Source organism: Pristiophorus japonicus, chromosome 10 (assembly GCF_044704955.1).
Source record: "Pristiophorus japonicus isolate sPriJap1 chromosome 10, sPriJap1.hap1, whole genome shotgun sequence".
In the NCBI taxonomy this organism is placed as follows: domain Eukaryota; kingdom Metazoa; phylum Chordata; class Chondrichthyes; family Pristiophoridae; genus Pristiophorus; species Pristiophorus japonicus.
In genome coordinates this window covers 97,621,030-97,642,296 of record NC_091986.1, presented here as the reverse complement: position 1 = coordinate 97,642,296, position 21,267 = coordinate 97,621,030, and the positions used below count along the sequence as shown (strand labels likewise).

The window sequence follows — 21,267 nt, the reverse complement described above, 5'->3', positions numbered from 1 at the left end:
ATGAAATGGGCGATAGCGATGTATTCAGTCGTGCAAGGCCGGCGTACAGAGCAATGGCCATTCTGCGCATGTGTGGTTTTTTTTCCAGGCAATTAACTTTTCCCGCGATTCAGGCGGTCAGGGGTCATCTGCACATGCTCAGAAGACAAAGGGAGGGAGAAAGAGACCACATGTGTCTTTGGAGCTGCGCAGGAAGGTTGTGTCAAGGCTATCAAAAAGAAAAACCGGATACTCAATTTTTTTTAAATGCAGATGGATTACAAGGAGTCGGGAGTGAGTGATGTTGGTGAGGTGGCAGATGTGGATGAGGAAGGGAGTGATTTGGAGGAGGTTGGAGGGAGAAGGATGGCTAAATACTTCTCCAATGAGTCAAACAAAGTCCTTGTCCATGAGTGGAGACTCGGTGGGGCCAATTAACCCGGGGTGGTCATGGAAAACCACTCCCCTCCTCCACGTATATCAAAGAATCTGGGCGGAGATCGGCAAAGTTGTTTCATCGGCGACCCACGACGTTAGAGAGCCAAAGCAGTGCCGCAAGCACTGGAACAACCTGGTTGAGTCTGCAAGAGTAAGTATTACATTTCTAATTGTAATGATGCAGACTCATTAATTAAAATGTAAATCTGCCGGATTGTACTTAAGCTGGGTAATCTTGGTGTCACGCATTAGTTCATGATGATGAACCACAATCTTATTAAATTTATTCTCTGAATGTAGATATTATAACCATGCATCAATTGCATACAAAGCATATTAGCATATAACATTAACGATGAATAGCATGGGCGGTGACTAATTGTGGATTATAATATCTGTGTGTTCCATAATAGTACCTAGGCAATTGCCTTATGCCATGCTCTTGTCACCTTTACAGAAGCAAATATCTAAGAATCACGCCGAGTGCAGGCGGACAGGAGGAAGGCCTGCTGATCTATACCAACTAACCAACCTGGAAGAGCAGGCCTCAGCACTTATCGGTGCTCCTAATTGGTCCACCACCCATGGTGGTGCTGATCCCATTGTTGCGCCATGTGAGTAATGTATAAACCATTGGTAATTTAAAGTAATTTAATGCCATTTGAGTATAATATATGAATGATGTAATGTTATGTAATTAATACTGGGATCATGAAATCTTACTGTAATGCCATGCAGCTTCTGTACTCTCATGTTAATTATATGTGACATCTGTCGGTGATATTTATTGCAGTAGTGTTGCTCCTCTTACATATGCCTGTGCAGTGTAAGTATTCTCATGTCACCCTGGCCGCCCCTTCTCTTCTACTAACCTCAATTATGTTTTCCAGCTCCCCGGACTCCCCAGGCGCAATGCAGGAACGTGGAGGCCCCTAGAGCGTCACCTCTTCTGGTACAGGTCGTGCTGACCACAGAAGAGACAACTGAGGAGGATGATGAGCCTCAACCATGCTGCTCAGTGCCGGTTGAGGCCTCAACTCAAGGGTCTAATGTACCTGCGGCCACGTCTTCATCAACTGATGAAGTAGTGGGGCCAAGCATCTTGTAGCAGGGCACTCCGAGTCGTCCAGCACCTACGCCGACCCCGCGGAGGTTGGTTCGGCGAGGTAGGGCTGCGCAATGACAGGTGGATGTCAACCTGGACATGGTCTCACTGTCGAGGGTGAGCGTCGACATTGGTCGAGAGCTCTTCCAGCTGACAGGTGGATTGACCGCTAACATTGCCGAACTCTCTGCGCACACTTGAGAGGAATGGTGCAGATGGTTGCAGCAATGCGGAGAATGGCCGATTCCGTCGATGCCATGCGGCAGATGGTGGTCTCAGGATACGGCACTGCACCCCAAAGTGCCGTATCACCTATGTCGACAAATACGAGTCAGGAAGAAGCAGTTGCTTCTGACTCAAACTGACTCAGATGATTCTTCGGAAACGTCTTCTCCAGCTTCCCAAGGTTTGACTCTGCCATTGTCACCAGCCCTCCCCCCCCCCACAGCAGCAGCGCTCGAGGTGCTCTGCTGCAAGACGGCTTGGTGTTAATGCAGGCAGAAGGGGGAGTGTAAGTGGAAAGGGGGGGGGGGGGTCCAGACCAGGCGGGGGTTAGAGGCAGAGGGAAGCATGGGCACAGGTGTCGGGGTGGGTGTGTGGGGCCTTATTCTTGTTTTTGTTATTAAATTGGTGACTGTTGGCGGGGTTGTTGTTGTTGGAGTATTATTAAAAAATTGTTGGCCGTTTAGGGGGGTGGGTGGGTGTGTGGGTGGGTATTTGTGTCCTGTTATATTTTAATTGTTATTGAAAAATTGTTATTAAAAATTTGTTGACTGTTGGAAGTGGGGGGGAAGATGGGTATTTATTTTCAATTATTTATTTAATGTATATGTTTGTTTTTTCACTTTTATAGTTTGTTTAAATTTTTTTTAAGTGTTAAATTATTAAAGATTTTTATCTAACTTACAATTGTTGTGCAGTGTCTTCTAATAACAAAGGTTAAACATCAATACAAGGGCTGCAAACAATGGCCAGACCAAGCCAGGCAAGGATGAAATGTAACAAGTATAACTGTCACCAACGTAACTTCATGCAAAGCATCATTTATGAGCTGCTGACGCAACGGTCTTGCAGCTGCATAACTACCACGGGGCTTTTCCTGCGGTGTGGGGCGGGGGGGGGGGGCATGGGTTCATCGCCAGGCCGATTGCCCTCCCCGAGGTCCTTCATCCTCCTCCTCCTGCTCTTCTTCTGCCTCCCCTCTCTCCTGAGGTGGACCAGCAGTCCCATCTGGCAATTCTTGTCCCCTCCTGATAGCTAAGTTATGCAACATGCAGCACACCACAATGAACTCAGCAACCTGCTCAGGATGGTATTGTCGGTTACCTCCTGAGTGGTCCAGGCACTCCAATTGTTTCAGCAGTCCAATTGTCTTTTCAACGCTATTGCATGTGGCTATATGGCTTTCATTGTAGCGCCTCTCGGCTTCTATCTGAGTCTTTCACAGGGGTGTCATGAGCCAGCTGGCAAGGCCATATCCTTTATCCCCCAGCATCCAACTGTGACCTTGTGGCTGACTCGTAAACAGGTAAGAGACAGTGTTCTCACGCAAAATGTGCGCATCATGAATGCTACCTGGAAAATTTGCATTTACTGCCATGATTATTTGCTTGTGGTTGACAACGAGCTGCAATCCCTTTCGGTTACGGTAAACCTCTGCATCCTCTAAAGCTGCTCGCGATGTGCATACAGTCTATTGCATCCTGCACCTTGGGGAAGATGCTATTCTCAAGACCGCCAAAGCTCTCTCACTCCCGGTCACAGGGAAGTTTATAAAGTTCATCCTATGAGCGCAAAGGGCTTCAGATTATAGCTCCGCTGTATCTTAACTCCTTCACTTGGTTCCATTACCTGTATTACCCTTGCCTAACAAAAATCTTAGCAATCTAAATTTTGAAATATTCAATTGATCTAGCCTCAACAGCTTTTTGGCGGACAGAGTTCCAGATTACCACTACCCTTTGTGTGATGATGTGCTCCCAGAACGGCCCAGCTCTAATTTTCATGGTTATACCCCTTTGATCTGGACTCCCCACCAGTGTATATCTTCTCTCTACCCAAATCCTTTCATTATCTCAAATACCTCAATTAGATCACTCCCTAATCTTCTGTATTCAAGGGAATACAAGCCGAGTCTAAACAACCTGTCTTCATAATTGAACCCTTTTAGTCCCAGTAAACTCGACAAATTTTGCAAGGCTAACCTCTCTCATTTTAATAGGATTCCAGTGCATGAAAATGGATGCAAGAAGCCTGGCCAGAAACATGGTTGACTGGGGGAGGCAAATCTGTTGAAGCAGGAGCTCTTACAGGGTCACTGCTCAATACTAAAAGGAAGAGGAGATTTTGTGGGCAGAGGTGCATGCCAGAGAAATGTCTGCAAGCACGACAATGGGGAAAGCTCCCCCTTATTGAGGAAGCCTTAGAGGTCTTGTTGCAGAGGCCCAGCAAAGGCGACTGGTTATCTCTGGAGCATAAGTCCACTCTCCTGCCAAAGCAGAGGTTAAAACTACTTGGATGGAGACAGCTGGAAGAATGAGTGGAGTCCTATTGACCTGCAAATATTTGAGGAAGATTTTAATGGTATCAGGCAGACTGCCAGCGTATATGTGTCCAAATGAAATTTGTGATCTATGGAAACTCATGGAGACAGCCTGCAAAGCTCAGAAACATCCTTTCCTGTCCACGCTTTAATTCATCATCATAGGTGGTCCCTCGAATCGAGGATGACTTGCTTCCACGTCAAAAAGTTCACAGGTGTTTCAATGAAGGACCTAAAATTCCAGGTCCCGAACTAAATCTTGAAGGGTGGAAGATGTCTGTGTCTTTAATTACAGAGAAGCCAAAGGGCACACATTTTGTGATGCACATAGGTAGCTTTCCCTGTTGTACCTAAATATTGAAAGATGTACTTAGAACTGACAGTGCCTCAAGAACAGATATGCATACTGAATTGGAATGCACGCATATGCGTGATAGATGTAAACTGACCACAAAAATGACTATTTATCCATCTGCTCCAGCAATCTCTAACATCTGGCTGTCTTGTGTGTACTTCAGTAGAAGGCAGCCATCATATGTGGATGTACTCTGGTGAGGAACCGCACAACATGAGATAGCTGTCATCCTTTGTGGAAATAGCCTACATTTTTGAGGCCCGTAGAGTTGAGGAGAGAGAGAGTTGGTAGTGTATTGTCATTATTCAGCAAGTATCCTTTTTGTTCTCACTGTTACCCTCACACAGTAATAGAGACATAGACTGGGAAATTTCTCAGAGTTGCTCCCACTCTATCAGTGTTATTTCACTAGAAGTGTGGCGGAAACACCATTTGCATGCCAGCGGAAAGGAAACAGCTCTGAGGAATTTCACAGCCTATGTTCCTTCTCACTTATCTCTAAACCTTGAGTATTTTGAACAGCTGTGCTGGGGTATAGAGGGAGCACCCTTTCTGACTGCTCCAAACAGCAGTGTGCACTAGTTGAGACTTGAGCTTCATTGTAATTATATTAAATTGCTATTTAGGGGTTTCTCAATAGGGTCATCAGCCAGTACTACCGAGGATAGTCCTAGTCTCCTGACTGCCATTCGCTCAGTCTGTGTGAAATAATGTGGGCACTGTGGACTGCTGCATAATGATGGCATCATAGGTGCTTCCTGAATAATGGATATTTACTAGTATTATCTTTTTATGGTCAGACACCACTGAACAATAATTGAATGGAAGCCATTTATGTTTACTTATTAATGGGGTTCATGTGAAGAGCCTTTGTGTTCATGTACTATGCTCTGACTCTTGCTAACCCTGCCAGCCAGTGATAGTTCAGTGCACTATCTAGCTGGTGCCCCTATTCCACAGAGAATGTGATGAAGATGATGCAGCCCTGATTTTCATTACTCTAACATTGGCGGCTGTGCCTTTAATTGTCTATGTCCTAAGCTCTGAAATTCCCTCACTAAACCTATCCGCCTCTCCACCTCTTTTAAGACACTCCTTAAAATCTGTCTTTGGCCAAGTTTTTTCTCACCTTTTCTAATCTCCCCTTCTTTGGCGAGGTGTCAACTTTTGACTGATTACACACCTGTGAAGCACTTTGGGATGTTTTACTACATTTTAGGCACTATATAAATGCAAGTTGTTGATGATGCTCCTTTCAAACATAGCATCTGTGACTAGCTTGAGGCATCTATGGCCAAACTGGCAGATGTCACCTGTAGTTTTGAAGAATCCAACAATATAAATGCTTAATTCTGTTGTAACCTTTGTAGCTACAGGAAGAGCTGTCCTTGTTGCAGAAATTTCCTGCAAGTCAGCCTGGAGCAGATGGTGTAGCGCTATGACAGCCTACCCAAGAAAGCAGAGGTGGTATAAGCAGATCTCCTCTGCCGTGTCCAACAAGTGATGTCACGATGTATAAAATGAACTAATTTTCCTCATTTAAATCATGCAGCGCTAGAGGAACCCCTGAAGGAATGCCAACTATTTGGGGTTATGACGTTGGGGAAAAAAAAGTTCTTATGCAGAAATGGCAGTGCCCACAACATTAGAAGTTAATACAAGCAGCAAAATGCAACTACACATTAGTGCTTGCTGGTGAAAGAAACAACTTCTACAGGCCAGGCCAATCAAACAATCATGCCCCCATTTTGAGTGGGTGAGGTGAGAGCTTGCCCCCAAAAAGTGAAATTTGGCATGGGACTTCAGGGATAAAATTTACAGATTGAAATGAGGCTGGCAATGGCCACCAGCACAGTCGCACCTTGCCAACTATTATTCAGTGCAAAGTGTAGTGCACTGGTTATCAGTATGCAATCCTGATCTGCTCTCAACTCAGTGAGGCGCTACTGGCATCCTGGAACCTCTCAAAATCAGGGCTCAGAAGTACAGTATAAAACATTAAATTGGTATAATACTGGAATTACATACTTCTGACAGTAGCTGTGGGTTAACAACATGAGTTAAAGTTATAATTACAGTGATTTGAAAATTCAGGCTCAAGATAGACTTGGCGGAATGCCTACAGTGAAAAACAAGTGTTCTTCATCTTAATTATTTGCTGTTGATTTTCGTGGGTTATGTCTCTAATTGCCTAGTCAAGAGGTATGTACACAATGCTGTTAACAAAACATGTCCTCTTCCACTACACATAATAAAAAGCTGCAGGCCAGCTCATTCAAGTTATGAAGTTTACTGTTAAATCAGATACTTAACCTAGCACTAAGTTACTTTCTATCCTGCTTATGGTTTTTCCGTATCAGAACGATTATAATACATGACCTATCAGATAGTAATTTCATCAAAATATCTTATCTCCCTTCAAAAAAATTTTGTATTCTCATGAATGTGTATTGTGATTGTTAAAATGATACTTTAATTTTGACAACTTAGACTTAGTGCACATTCATAAAATCTATTCCTATCAACATGGAACCTTGGCCACTGGGAGCACATAACAGTAAACTGCAGGAGTGCTTCCCATGATTTTCCAGAAATCATGGAGATCTTGTCTCTGATTTCCCAATATTTGTTCTTGGGGGTGCAAGGCTGTATGCCAGGAGCTTGATTTGATATAATCAACCCGCTAGTGTACTGCTATGGAACAAAAGCTTTCAATAAATAAAAATTGATTATGTTTATTGAGAGGTAACAGTTCCACAGAGACCTTTTACCCGTAGAAGATTGCAAAATAGGTTTTGGATGAAGAAGGCCCAAGGGCAATTTCATCTCATCCTTCCAGAAGACCAATCCATTATCAGTGGCATAGGTGAAAGGTCACCGCCCATTGTGCAATGCACCACCAAGGTTGAAAAGTATAGAAATAAATCAAGAAATAATAAGACGATGCCAAGCTTGAGATCTAATATAATGTATGCTCAAAAATTAAAATATAATATACAGAAAAGTAGGCACGCCAACTATATCACTGCTGCCTAAAGCCATTCTGCTGTGGAAGTGCTGAGAAATAGTTGTAGTTCCTAAAGCTGCATTATTTTAAAATATTTGTATTTGATTTGGACGCCAAACATTTGGCAAACTATATGAACTAATTGTGTTGGTACTAAAGTTAGCACCTGTCCTAATAGTATTTACGAAGTAGAATCTAGTATGTCGATATCAAGTTCTTCTGCCTGAAGCAAATAACCTTTTAGTGCCCAAGCAATTTACTAGGCCCTTTGCTGGTCTTTCTCTTAGTAAAGATGGTCATGTTCTGTTAATTGAAAATGAATAGTTTCGAAAATAATGCGGTTAAATATTAACATACGGTACACAGTGCTGTGTGTTTGAGGCACAATGTGTTCATCTTCTGCAATCCAAGTTTGAGTTTAGTTCTTTAACCCTGAGAAAAGGGATAAAGTCTCTCTCTGCTCTCTCAGCTGTTGAGGTTTGCGAGTACAGTGTGTGCTGGCAGTCTCAATCCAAGCTGCACAACATCAAAGAGCTTCGTTCTGAGAAGCTCAAGAGTCAGGTAGTGGACATTGAAGGCATTGTGTTGGCAAAGCTGGGCAAATGGTTGCAAGCCCTGGGAAAGGAATGAGTGAAGATCCGTCCTGCAGCAACCAGGCATCTTAACTTTTAGACCCGCCACCCGCTCTGGCCAGCACTATCAATCTTTCTTTCGTCATTATAAAAATTCAGCACAGGTCAGGAATTGAACTTGCAACCTGCATGGCTTAGTGCAACTTTGGGTGGTGCCTTTACTCACTGGGTCATCAGGAGCTAATCATTAACTTTTACTTAAAAGAAAAATCTGTTTTGTAACAGGCTGTCTTTTCATTTCTATCAATTGGAAAGCATTGATTGTTCTGTCAGCTTTACTCAATTGATAGAAAGTGATTGCACATGCGCATCTCTCAAGATTACAATGATGCTGGTGGGCAGCATGGCTACAGCTGCCCTCCAGCACCACTCTGAAAATGCTGTCGGCGCTGCTCCAGTAAATGAAATGTAAAAACAGCATAAGGGGAACAGACAAAAATTGCAGTGAGCCAATCTGACAAATTGGATTCATACTTCACCAGATAGCCAGTTAACTCAGACAAAGACCCCCATTTAGACAAATGCACAGCTACTAAACATCAGGGGAAATGCATAGATCTTTGGGTTTTTATAAAGTACCTACCTATTTACTGCCAACCACTCTCTTCCAATCACTGGTATCATCAGTTCATGCAAAAGGGAGGAGCATAAACAACTGCCATGATTTCCAAAATAGTATTGCATATATGTACAAAAAGAATACACAGACAAATTGTGCCACTGCACACATACAATTAATTTATTTAAAAGGCAGGCCATTCCAACCCAAATGGTCCAAGTTAGCTAGATTTGCTTTCAATGCTCACCACTTGCAAATCATGAGTCCAGTTCATTATTAGTGAGCTATTAGCCACCTTGTGGAAAATGGTGTAGAAATTGCAGTAAGTGGTCTGAGTACTGCTGGATGAATATGAAAATTGCAATTTTCACCCAGATCTATGTTCATATCAGAGTGCAGGCTGGGAAGTGGCCATACAGTTTGTTGGTAGTTAAATGGCCATTCCCAATGATCACAAGGAATTTCTTTAAAAAAAAATCTATTTCAGAATTCTATGAATGTCTATAGAGATTCCCTCAGAATTTTAAGATGGTGAAATGTCAAAAAAACATTTGGAAACCCTGCTATCCATATTGTGATTTTTAGTATTTTTATTCATTAAAAATGGAATTGTAAAAGAAAATACTGAAAACTTGGGTGGCATACCTTCATTTTCCTCCAGCCCTGCACATTCCCCAGTAATGGCACACCACTGATACAAGAGATAGGGGGAGTGAGATGCAGGAGTGTGATTAGCTTGCACTATTATTAAAAAAATTATTGTGCCACACTTCATGTTTATAATTATATTTAGCTTATTCATAGGTATATAGAATCCTACTTAAAATGTGTTATATAGATAGCATGGCACACTGGAGAACATTAGCAGCAAAGGTTAAACTATTCAGTGAAATATCACACTTACTATCAATTCCAGTTTCCACTTGTGTGAATTACAGGTTCACTGGGCAAGGAATATATATTTTTAGTTCCATAAAATAATATGCATTCACTTATAATGCTACATGTATACATCAAAGTGTTCAATATAATCTTACTAGGATGCAGAATATATTAGATCAGATTTACCTGTTTTGACTTAAATCGAAGAACTTTTTTCTCTTACCTCCCAACACCATTCCAGCTTGATAGCACTTTCTGAGACGGCAGGCTGGACAGTTCTTCCTCCGAATTTTGTCAATGATGCAGTCATTCCTTCCAGCGCATAGATACTTATGTTGCCCTGAAAGTGAGAAGTGAGTTGATGTTATTGTTTCCAAAAACTGTTAAAATATACATTTATGCATCTCAACAGAAGATAAAGGACATGAAATGAGATACAACTAACACTAGATAAATCAAAGGTAAATATTTAGCATTCCTACTAGTAGCCTTTCTTGACATCAATGGAAATAAAAATTGGGAGAAATGTAAAACTTGCTGCCAACTCTCTATCACCATTTTATACTGTCACACAAAGTCGAGGGGCGATTTTCCCAGATATTTTAGGCGCTAAAGAGCATCCAAGGTGGCTTCTTAAGCTGAAACCTGTTTTAGCCCATGATTAGCAAAAGATGCCATATTGGTAAAGGAGTTGATGCGCGCACAAGGAACTGCCGCCCAGAGGATCATTAAGGGGCTGATTGCCACTTAACTTGTCTGCTAGCGCTCATTAAGGAAGCTGCATGGCATTTTGGTGGATAGCGCTTGACCTAACGTCCTCTCCTGACAGCGAGCAGCTGATTGGGAGTAAAGAAATCGTTACATAGGATTTCAAGCGCTACTTAAAGATATATCACCTTTTACTGTTCACTTGCTGCTGGAGGTTTGAAGGGGAGTTTGAAACAGATTGGGAAACTTTCTGTGCCACTTTATCAAGACTTCACCAACAATCTATCAACATTTACTCTGGAAATTCTCTGAGAACTTCACCTAAAAAGAGTAAGTGTTGTGCTACTCTACATTATTGGACACCTTATAGGAGTCAATAGGGGAAAGGGAGTGCTTGGTCATCGGCACTTTGCTAGGGGTCCCCCTTGGTCTGTAGGAAGAATGACAGGAGGACATGAGGCCAGGCAGAGCAGCACTAGTTGCTTCAGGAGCGAGGGATAGGATGGCAAGATGGACTCCTTCTCTCCTGCAAGTACAGGACATCCATTCTCCTCTGCACCTCCTCCACTAGGACCTCCAGTGCCACATCTGAGAACTGAAAACCACATACTGAAATATGCCACTGTGTGTTAGCTAGCCTACTGCACACCTTCAGTGGAATTAAGTGAGTGGAGTCTATGCATACTGCTCCACAAAAATTGCATCTAATCAGCGTTTGAATGCTAAATGTGCAGCTGTCTGTTTCAGCACCTCCAGGCATATTCAAGTTATGGTAATCAACAATTTGGACCAAAATAACAGGCTAAAACCAGACTTTCTTATTAGCACAGCACCTATTTACTATCTGTTTTCACCCTTTCACCAAAATAATCCCCAGGATCTACCACATCCAGTTTGTTGATCCAATATCTTGCATGACTAAGCTGCACTGTATCACAATATTATGGGCTCAATTTTCACCGAGCACGATTTCTGGTGTACATGCCCAAGTTGCGCCGCTTCATTATGTGAGTAGATGCGCCAGGAAAAAATCTTCGTCTCGGGAGCTGGAGCCTGCGGGCTGCATTGAAAAAAAGTGCTGGGATTTCTGCACACGCGCAGTGCAAAAAAGTGACGTTCCGGACGTCTCTGAAATGGCCGCGGATGCGCAGTAGCGCTCCGAGTTGGGAAACGGCCATTTTTAAAGGTGCCTTCATGATCCGCTGCGGCGGCTCAGTGTCTTCCCGCCACTCGCTGTGTGGTCCCCCGCCCGATATGCCGGCCAGCTCGCTCGCTCCCGAGCCTCTCCGGTTCCGAGTGCGTGCCGGTCCAGGTCCTCTCCACTTCCCGACCCTATCCCAGACCGAATGGCCTCCAATGTACTTACCTGCGCCGATTTCTTTAACTCTCCGCAAGGGTTTTCTTGAGTGCCACATACGCTGGCCTAAGTAAAAATGGAGTAACTATTAGCTGCACAAAGTTGCCTAAATGGCCAAAACTGTCGTAGGTGGCTGGTAACGCCCCCTTTTGAGCAAAAAAAAACTTACCTAAAAAAAAAGTAACTAAGTCAGTTACACTGGTGCAAATTGATTGGGGAAACTGGGGATTTTTATGTTAAAGCAGAAAAAGCAGCCTACTCCAAAAAAAATAAAGCAAATACTGGGGAAAATTGAGCCTGATAAGCTGGATCAGTCCTGCTGGGATTGCTGTTAGTGCCAGTAACACTTATACAGGTAAGACCAAGGACAGATTTCACCACATCATTACCAGTTTAAAATTGCAGCACACATTGATTGTGAGAGTGAGGATCTCCAAATAATAATTATACGCCTCCAGCATTTAAAACTACACAAACAGACACTTGCTGTGCTGACATGGTGCAACTGATGTGCTGTGAATTTGAAACAATGCATACATTTGAATTAAATACAAAACCCTTAAAATATTACTTAGATCCAGGAAAATGTTCTTCCCTGGCTGACTGGTGTATAATAAATTTTCAACTCATGCACTGTGATACTGAAGCGAAGATTAATATAAGCTGTACCGATATCAGAAATGGCTTTATTACCGAAATATTTATTAATAAAAACAATTTAATTATTTATAAATGCAAACACTTTACTTCCTAGAATGTTGCTCTTTTTTCTATCAATTGCATGTTATTCTAACAATTAGTTTTTTCTTTTTTAATATTTTTTCTGCGTACCAGATCCCATTATCCTTTTTGAAAATGACCAGCAGCAAATAACTGACGATGAAGACAGTTTTGTGCATCGGGCAGAAAGGGGCTTCTGACCAATGAGCAAAATTGTCAGTGCAACGATATCTCTGATTCACAGCTTACTCAACAGGTGCTATATTGCTCAGTTTCTTGGAACAATGCTTCACATAATCTTAAAGTAGTGTGATTTAGGACTGCTTCAAACCAGTTTGTGTACTTAATTATCTGCTGTGAGTTACATTAACTGAAGCAGCTTATATAATGATCCCCAGGTGCCAGGTGTCTATCTGTGTGCATCATAATTACACTAATGTTGTTACAGTTGACAGCTGTCAGCAAAAGAGCACACCAAGAAGGTGAGCTCATTCATGATACACTAAAGCTTCAATTTTCCTGGTGAAACCTGTTCAATTTGGAAAGGCTTCTGCTGATTCTCTGCCACACCACCTCCCCCCGCAAAAAAATGGCAGCTTTTGGAGGAAACCATGGGTTCTGTCAAAACCTGGATCTGTCCACTTTGAGCCCACCTCAGATAAAGGTGGAAGGTGGAAGGGTGGGGTGTAATGGTCCCCAGTATTTCTACCATGTTTCTTCCCCCTAGAAAACATCACTTGTATAAAAGGGTCAGTGGTGGGCTCAATATAGTTTTCAAGAGGGGAAAGGATCATGAAAGCTAGAGTGCAGTGAAGGTAGCATTCCTGCAGAACTTGTGAAGACTAGATTCGTTTATATTGAGTTATTGGGTGGTTGCTGCTATTTGCTAAGAATTTAAAGCAGAAAAGTTATTGTAATAGTAATACATTTCTCCCTTGGAATTCCATTGTTTCTGCGCTCTGAGGAAGAGGATGAGATGGACAGGGAGAAAAAAGGAGAGAAGCTCGGAGAATCCAGCACCATTTCTGCCCTTGGTTCATTTTTTAAAATTAATTCATGAGATGTGGACGTCACTGACAAGGTCAACATTTATTACATATCCCTGATTGCCCTTGAGAAAGTGGTTTTGAGCTGCCTTCGAACTGCTGCAGTCCGTGAGGTAAAGGCACTCTGAGTGCTGTTAGGGAGGGAGTTACAGGACTTTGACCCAGCGACAATGAAGGAACGGTGATATATTTCAAAGTCAGGATGGTGTATGACTTGGAGGGAAAACTTGCAGGTGGTGGCGTTCCAATGCACCTGCTGTCCATGTCCTTCTAGGTGACAGAGGTTGCGGGTTTGGGAGGTGATGTCGAAGAAGTCTTGGTGAGTTGCTGCAGTGCATCTTGTAGATGGTACACACTGCAGCCACTTTATGTGGTGGTAGAGGGAGTGAATGGTTAATGTGGTGGATGGGGTGCCAATCAAGTGGGTTGTTTTGTCTTGGATTGTGTCAAGCTTCTTGAGTGTTGTTGGGGCTGCAAACACCCAGACAAGTGGATAGTATTCCATCACAATTCTGAATATATGCCTTGTGGATGGTGGAAAGGCCTTGGAGAGTCAGGAGGTGAGTCACTAGCCACAGAATACCCAGGCTCTGACCTGCTCTTGTAGCCACAGTATTTATCTGGCTCGTTCAGTTAAGTTTCTGGTCAATGGTAACCCCTAGTATGTTGATGGTGGAGGATTTGGCGATGGTAATCTCACTGAATGTCAAGGGGAGGTGGCTAGACTATCTTATTGGAGTGGCTATTGCCTTGCACTTCTGTGGTGTGAATGTTACTTGCCACTTATCAGCCCAAGCCTGAATGTTGTGCAGGTTTTGCTGCATGCGGGCACAGACTGCTTCATTATCTGAGGAGGTGTGAATAGAACTGAACACTATGAAATCATCAGTGAACATCCTTTTAGGATGGAGGGAAGGTCACTGATGAAGCAGTTGAAGATGGTTGGGCCTAGGACACTGCACTGAGGAACTCCTGCAGCTATGTCCTGGGGCTTAGATGATTGGCCTCCAACAATCTAACATTTTCTTTTGCGCTAGATAGGACTCCAGCCAGTGGAGAGTTTTCCTCCTGATTCCCATTGACTTCAATTTTACCAGGGCTCTTTGATGCCATACTCAGTCAAATGCTACCTTGATGCCAAGAGCAGTTACTCTCACCTCCCCTCTAGAATTCAGCTCTTTTGTCCATGTTTGGTCCAAGGCTGTAATGAGATTTGGAGCTGAGTAGTCATGGTGGAACCCAAGCAAAGCATTGTTGAGTAGGTTATTGGTGAGTAAGTGCTGATTAGTAGAACTGTCGACGACACCTTCCATCACTTCGCTGATGATTGAGAATAGGCTGATAGGGTGGTAATTGGCCGGACTGAATTTGTCCTTCTTTTTGTGGACGGGACATACCTGGGCAGTTTTCCACATTGTCGGTTAGATGCCAGTGTTTTAGCTGTATTGGAACAGCTTGGCTAGAGGTGCGGCTAGTTTTGGAGCACAAGTCTTCAGCACGACAGCTGGGCTGTTGTCGGGGCCCATAGCCTTTGCTGTATCCAGTGCACTCAGCCATTTCTTGATATTAAATGGAGTGAATCAAATTGGCTGATGACTGGCTTCTGTGATGGTGGGGACCTCAGGAGAAGGCCGATACGGATCATCCACTCCGCACTTCTGGATAAAGATCATTGCAAATGCTTCAACCTTGTCTTAATCATCTCCTCCCAGCTCCTCCTGCTCATTGATACTCTCACTTTGAGATGTACACTTTGCCTTACTATGTGTATTCTCCTGAGTGGGTGTATCTGGGCTGGTGGTCGAACAGGGTGCTATAGTAGAGTTGCGGAATCAGATGCAGTAATGGAGCTACCAGACCGCTTACCATATCTTTTTTTTGTAAAGGGCCAGCACCTCCGAGGTCATTCATTTTAGGTGGGTGAACTTGTGATTCAGAAAGAGTGAATGATAGGAGGTCAGAATACTCTAACCAATCTCAGTACTGCAGGAGACCCATTCAATTAGCAACTTGAATCTGACAGCTCACCCCCAACTTCTCCATCCTTGGTCAATCAGAAGCCATCCTCACACCACCTCCCTAGTATGTTTTCCCAGGAGTTGTAGAGCTTCCCCTTCAATCCCACTTAAGGACCTGACAATTGCCCTTCCTCCACCTGTGGCACTTCACTGTCACTGAGTCCTTTGCAAATAATAAGATGATATCAAAAGGCTAGGGATTCATTCAAAATTAAATGTCACCAAGGTATCTTCAAACATTCCATGGTGATCATACTTTCAGGTGCAGGGTCTGAAGCATTTACTTTTCACTCAATCACCACCACCCTTGCAGTCAGAAAGTGGGATATGGAACGTTGGAATGCTGGGAGAGAGATGTGTGGCTCTGGTGGGTTGGGGGACAGCTGTTGTTGAGGTCTCTGATGCATATTAATTGCTTTACGTGCTGCATCATCCTCCTCTGGGATTGTTGTGTTGGGTTCCAAAATCATTGCCTTCCTTACCTTTATCTTTGCTGACAACGCGGCCATGGAAGAACATCTTGTGTTCTTGACACAGCAGGGATCGTGATGCTGGCCCACCTCCTGCCATTGTCCTCTCCCTGTGCTTTTGTTTTGTCTCAGCCTCCTTAAGACCGGCAATGGCTCCTGGATCTTTCAGCTGCAGCAGCCTTTTAACTGCTGAAGCTACACCTGATTTCCTTCCCCTCCAGCGAAGATGAACTACTTGGCAGCAGGATTCCCATCTTAAACCCACCCGGCATACTTAATTAGTCCACCCCAAGGGATCGTGAAGATGGGCCCCACCATGCTTCTGATTGGCCAAGGAAAATCCAGGGCCGAGTTAATTATCAGCCAATAGTTACATAAATCTTCCACTTCAAATATTTAAGGATCAAATTTTAGAATGATAGCTGTAAAGCAGAGCTTTGTTCATTATGTTGCTATGCTGTTCTCTATAATACTGTGTTATGTTGTTCTTAAAGCCAACTGCTCTGTATATAACAATGCAACATTGAAATCACTGAGATTGCTGGCACAATTTAAACAATTGAAAACTTCTACAATTAGCATGAATCAATCACACTATTATTCCTTTAACAAAAGACACTGCAAATATATATTTCACAATTCTCTATGTACATACTCAATTATTAGATTTTGCACTGAACAAACAAGAGGAAGTTTAAAACAGAATTTTTAATTTACAGTAAATTGACAGAATACTGCATTTATCCAAAAACCTTCCCTTTACAGAGAATTGTTTCTTCAAGTAAAAAATATTTCCTAATTATCTTCTTTTTAACCGAATTATCAAAAATGTATATTTACTTTAGGAAGCTGTTGCACATTTGAACTGACTGCTCTCATACATTCAGGTTTCTTGGTGTGACTGTGATTGAACTGGGAGTAATGCAGATCAAGGGATTAAAGCAACTTGTTTTGAGGGATTAGTTAGGTGTATGTATGGGAGAGGAGGCCACAAATACTAGTGGCCATGTAGATTCAGCTCACTGTCTTCATGGTCAGTTGGGTGGGTTTCAGTGCTGTGTTGGTTTCAAATCTGCTGAGTGAACCTCCAAAAATGGGCTCCGGGCTGATTGTTATTTCTTCAGTTGTGTCCTAGCATGGACGATGTACAGAAGACACATCAAGTTGCTGGAGATATATCACCAACGATGTCTCCGCAAGATCCTACAAATCCCCTGGGAGGACAGACGCACTAACATCAGTGTCCTCACCCAGGTAAACATCCCCAGCATTGAAGCACTAACCACACTCAATCAGCTTCGCTGGGAAGTCCACTTAGTTCGCATGCCAGACACGAGACTCCCTAAGCAATTGCTCTATGCGGAGCTCCTTCATGGCAAACGAGCCAAAGGTGGACAGCGGAAACATTATAAGGACACCCTCAAAGCCTCCCTGGTGAAGTGCGACATCACCACTGACAACTGGGAGACCCTGGCCGAAGACCACCCTAGGTGGAGAAAGTGCATCTGCGAGGGCGTTGAGCTCTTCGAATAGCAACGCTGCGAGCGTGAAGAGGTCAGGCGCAGGCAGTGGAAGGAGCATGCGGCAAATCAGTCCCACCACCCCCCCCTTCCCCCGACGAATGTCTGTCCCACCCGTGACAGGGCCTATGGCTCTCGTGATGTACTGTTCAGCCACCAAATAACTCACTTTAGTAGTGGAAGCAAGTCTTCCTCGATTCCGAGGGACTGCCTATGATGATGTGTCCTAGCCAATATTTATCCCTCAATCAACATAACAAAAACAGTTTACCTGGTCATTATTGTTATGTTCATAATAACTCCACAAGACTGTATACTGTAAGCTCAAACTATTGTGACCTTGGTCTCTTTAATGTAACTCCAAAGTTTGGAAGCAGCATGGTAGACTGCCTTTTATAGCTGCTTGCCCAGGATGTACGGGTGACCCTTGGGTCTCCAACAGGTGCGCCCCCTGGTGGCAAGTCTAACCCACAAGTAAAGTTTAAATACATAACATCGCTCCCCCCCGCAAAGTCTTAGATACAAGTTAGTTACAAGTTGATGCGATCCGGGGCCCTTCGATCCCGGGTTGATCACCTGAGTTGAAGTCCTGGTATGGGTGAGTTGGTCGGATCATTGCTGCACTGCAGCGCGGCTGGTCTGATCAGACTGTTGGGCATGGTGGATTCATCCTCGTGATTGACAGCGAGATCGATTGCTGGTTGGGTGTGTGTTGGTGGATCAATGATGGTAATGTCCTCTTCAAACTGCTCTTGGTTATCAGTGAATCGTAGTTTGGTCTGATCCAAATGCTTTCTACACCTTTGTCCATTCAAAAGTTTGACAACAAACACTCTATTTCCCTCCTTGGCTAACACAGTGCCAGCAACCCATTTGGGACCATGACCATAATTAAGAATAAACACAGGGTCATTAACCTCAATGTCACGTGATACAGCTGTGCGATCGTGGTACACATTATGCCGGTGACGCCGGATTTCTACATGATCATTGAGATCTGGGTGGATTAAGGAGAGCCTGGTTTTGAGTGCTCTCTTTATTAACAATTCTGCAGGGGGAACACCAGTAAGCGAGTGGGGTCATATTCGGTAGTTAAGCAGAACCCGAGATAACCGGGTCTGCAGGGAACCGTCCGACACGCGTTTCAAGCTCTACTTGATAGTTTGACCTGACCGCTCCGCTTGACCATTGAATGCGGGCTTAAACGGGGCAGACCTGACATGCTTGATGCCATTGTGGGTCATGAACTCGTTGAATTCCGAACTGCTGAAACATGGTCCATTGTAACAAGGATGTCAGGCAAACCATGGGTGGCGAATATGGCCCGGAGGCTTTCAATGGTGGCAGTGTGTAAGAATAAAAGTGTTTATTAATGATTAAAAATTGATTCTGTGTATGTATAAATGTTAAAGGTGTAGCTTATAGATTGTTTGTGTTGAAACAGAATGGAAGCCCACAGGTTGCCAGCATGAGCTGAGTTTTGAAACAAAAGAAACAAAATGAATGCCCCCAGAGAGGTGCCGCATGGCTTTTGTGTATTGGCCTCCAGACAGCCACCTGTGTGAGGAGAGCCAATAAGAAACTGCCCTAGAGCCAGGGTCCAATCGTGGGCCTTTTCTGAGGACAATGGACTTTAGGGATTTAAAAACTCAAGCCACACAGGTTGCTTTCTCTCTCTTCTCTCCCTGCTGGACATACGGCAAAAGACCTCCTATTGAAGACCAGCCAAAGCAGCATGCCGTGTGTCCAAACCAGCCAGTAAAAGGAACGTAACTTATATCACTTTTTATTATAACCTCATTGTATCTCTGTTGTAACTAAGGTAGATCTATAGGATATTTGACCACTGCTGCTAATGTGCATGTGTGTATGTTTTTAATAAACTCTTCTAATTGTTTGAAAGAATCATCTCACTGCCAAATGTGAGCCCAAAGAGATTCAGAAATCCTACAAGTGGACGTACATGATGACATTATTAATACATTCAATCCATTTAGAGTAAGCGTCCACTGCTACTTGGAACATCTTTCCTAGAAAGGGATCAGTGAAATCTACATGGACCCTGGACCACAGTACGCATGACTCCAATTCCGAGTCAATGCCGGGCCACCAAATATGCGACCTGGCGATAGCCTTCATCATGGCTATGCCTGGGTGGGTAATGTGTAGGTCACGTATAAACGTTTCCCTGCCTTTTTTTGGCAAAACTATGTGATTCCCCCATAGGAGGCAATCCGAATGGATGAACATTTCATCCTTGCGTCGGTAAAGCAGCTTAATTTCATCTTGCATTTCCCCGGGAACAGCCGACCAGCTCCCATTAAGGACGCAGCTTTTTACTAGTGATAGCACAAGGTCCTGGCTAGTCCAGGTCCTGATCTGGCGAGCCATGACAGGTGACCCCTCGCTCTCAAAAACATCCATTACAAGAAGCAAGTCTGCGGGTTGCACCATTTCCACCCCAGTAGTGGGCAATGGTAGCCGACTGAGGGCATCAGCACAATTCTCAGTGCCTGGTCTGTGGCGGATTACATAGTCATATGCAGATAATGTTAGTGTCCATCTTTGGATGCGGGACAAAGCATTGGTGTTAATACCTTTGCTTTCTGAAAACAGCGAAATGAGCGGTTTGTGGTCGGATTCGAGCTCGAACCGGAGTCCAAATAGGCATTCGTGCATTTTCTTAACCCCGTAAACGCATGCTATTGCTTCTTTCTCAACCAGACTGTAGGCGCTTTCAGCCTTAGATAAACTTCTAGACGCATATGCAACCAGTTGCCGTTTGCCTGACACATTGGCTTGCTGTAACACACAACCGACCCCATACGAAGATGCATCACAAGCTAGTACTAAACATTTACACGGGTCATACAATACAAGTAACTTGTTAGAACAGAGCAGGTTTCTGGCCTTGTTAAAGACTGTCTCTTGAGATTTACTCCAAACCCAGTCGTCACCCTTGCGTAGCAATAAATGCAAGGGTTCCAGCAAAGTGCTCAACCCCGGTAGAAAGTTATCAAAATAGTTCAGGAGTCCCAGGAATGAACGCAGCTCCGTCACATTCTGTGGTCTGGGTGCATTCTTGATGGCCTCCGTCTTGGAGTCCGTGGGTCTGATGCCGTCTGCCGCAATCTTTCTCCCCGAAAATTCGCCAGGAAAACACACTTGGAGCATTTCAGCCAAAGTCTCACTCTGTCCAGTCGCTTTAGAACCTCTTCCAGGTTATGCAAGTATTCGGTGGTGTTGCGACCAGTGATCAGGATGACATATTGGAACACCACGGTGTGCAGAACCGATTTCAGCAGACTCTCCATATTCCTCTGGAAAATGGCCGCAGCCGAGCGAATCCCAAAAGGGTATCTGTGGTATATGAACAGTCCTTTGTACGTGTTGATGCACGTCAATTTTTTCGAAGGTTCAGCCAGCCCCTGTATTATGTAAGCAGAGGTTAGATCCAGCTTGGTGAACGACTTCTCCCCGCTAGTGTTGCGAACAGGTCATCCGCTTTGGGTAGTGGGTACTGGTCCGGTATCGAGACTCGGTTGATCGTTACCTTGTAGTCCCCGCAGATTCTGATCATCCCATCGCTTTTCAACACCAGGACAATTGGACTGGCCCACTCGTTGAATTTGAATTTGATATGATTCCCTCTCATTGAAGTCCGTCCAGCTCGATCTCAACTTTCTCTCTCATCAAATATGGAACCGCTCGGGCCTTGTGATGAACGGGCCGTGCATCAAGGATTAGATGGATCTGCACTTTGGCGCCTGTGAAGTTGCCGATGCCTGGCTCAAATAACGACGGGAATTTGTTTAGCATTTGGGCGCATGAGGCATCATCCACCGAAGAGAGTGCTTTGATGTCATCCCAGTTCCATCAGATTTTTCCTAGCCAGCTTCTGCCGAACAGCGTTGGGCTATCGCCTGGTA

General features: G+C 43.9%; 1 protein-coding gene across 2 annotated transcripts in view; it reads right to left on the bottom strand.

Moving 5' to 3' along the window:
• The window catches only part of LOC139275036 (progesterone receptor-like), a 456,927-nt gene that overhangs the window by 210,825 nt on the left and 224,835 nt on the right, over window positions 1-21,267 (bottom strand). Inside the window, exons 1-2 of one of the 2 annotated variants that reach the window (XM_070891939.1) lie at window positions 11,193-11,270; window positions 9,723-9,839 (exon numbers count right to left, since the gene is read on the bottom strand). In XM_070891939.1, coding sequence (XP_070748040.1) covers window positions 9,723-9,839; window positions 11,193-11,211 — 136 coding nt within the window. In that variant the 5' untranslated portion in view covers window positions 11,212-11,270. Of the gene's footprint in view, window positions 1-9,722; window positions 9,840-11,192; window positions 11,271-21,267 lie in introns of those variants that run through there. The other variant, XM_070891938.1, reaches the window with a different exon arrangement.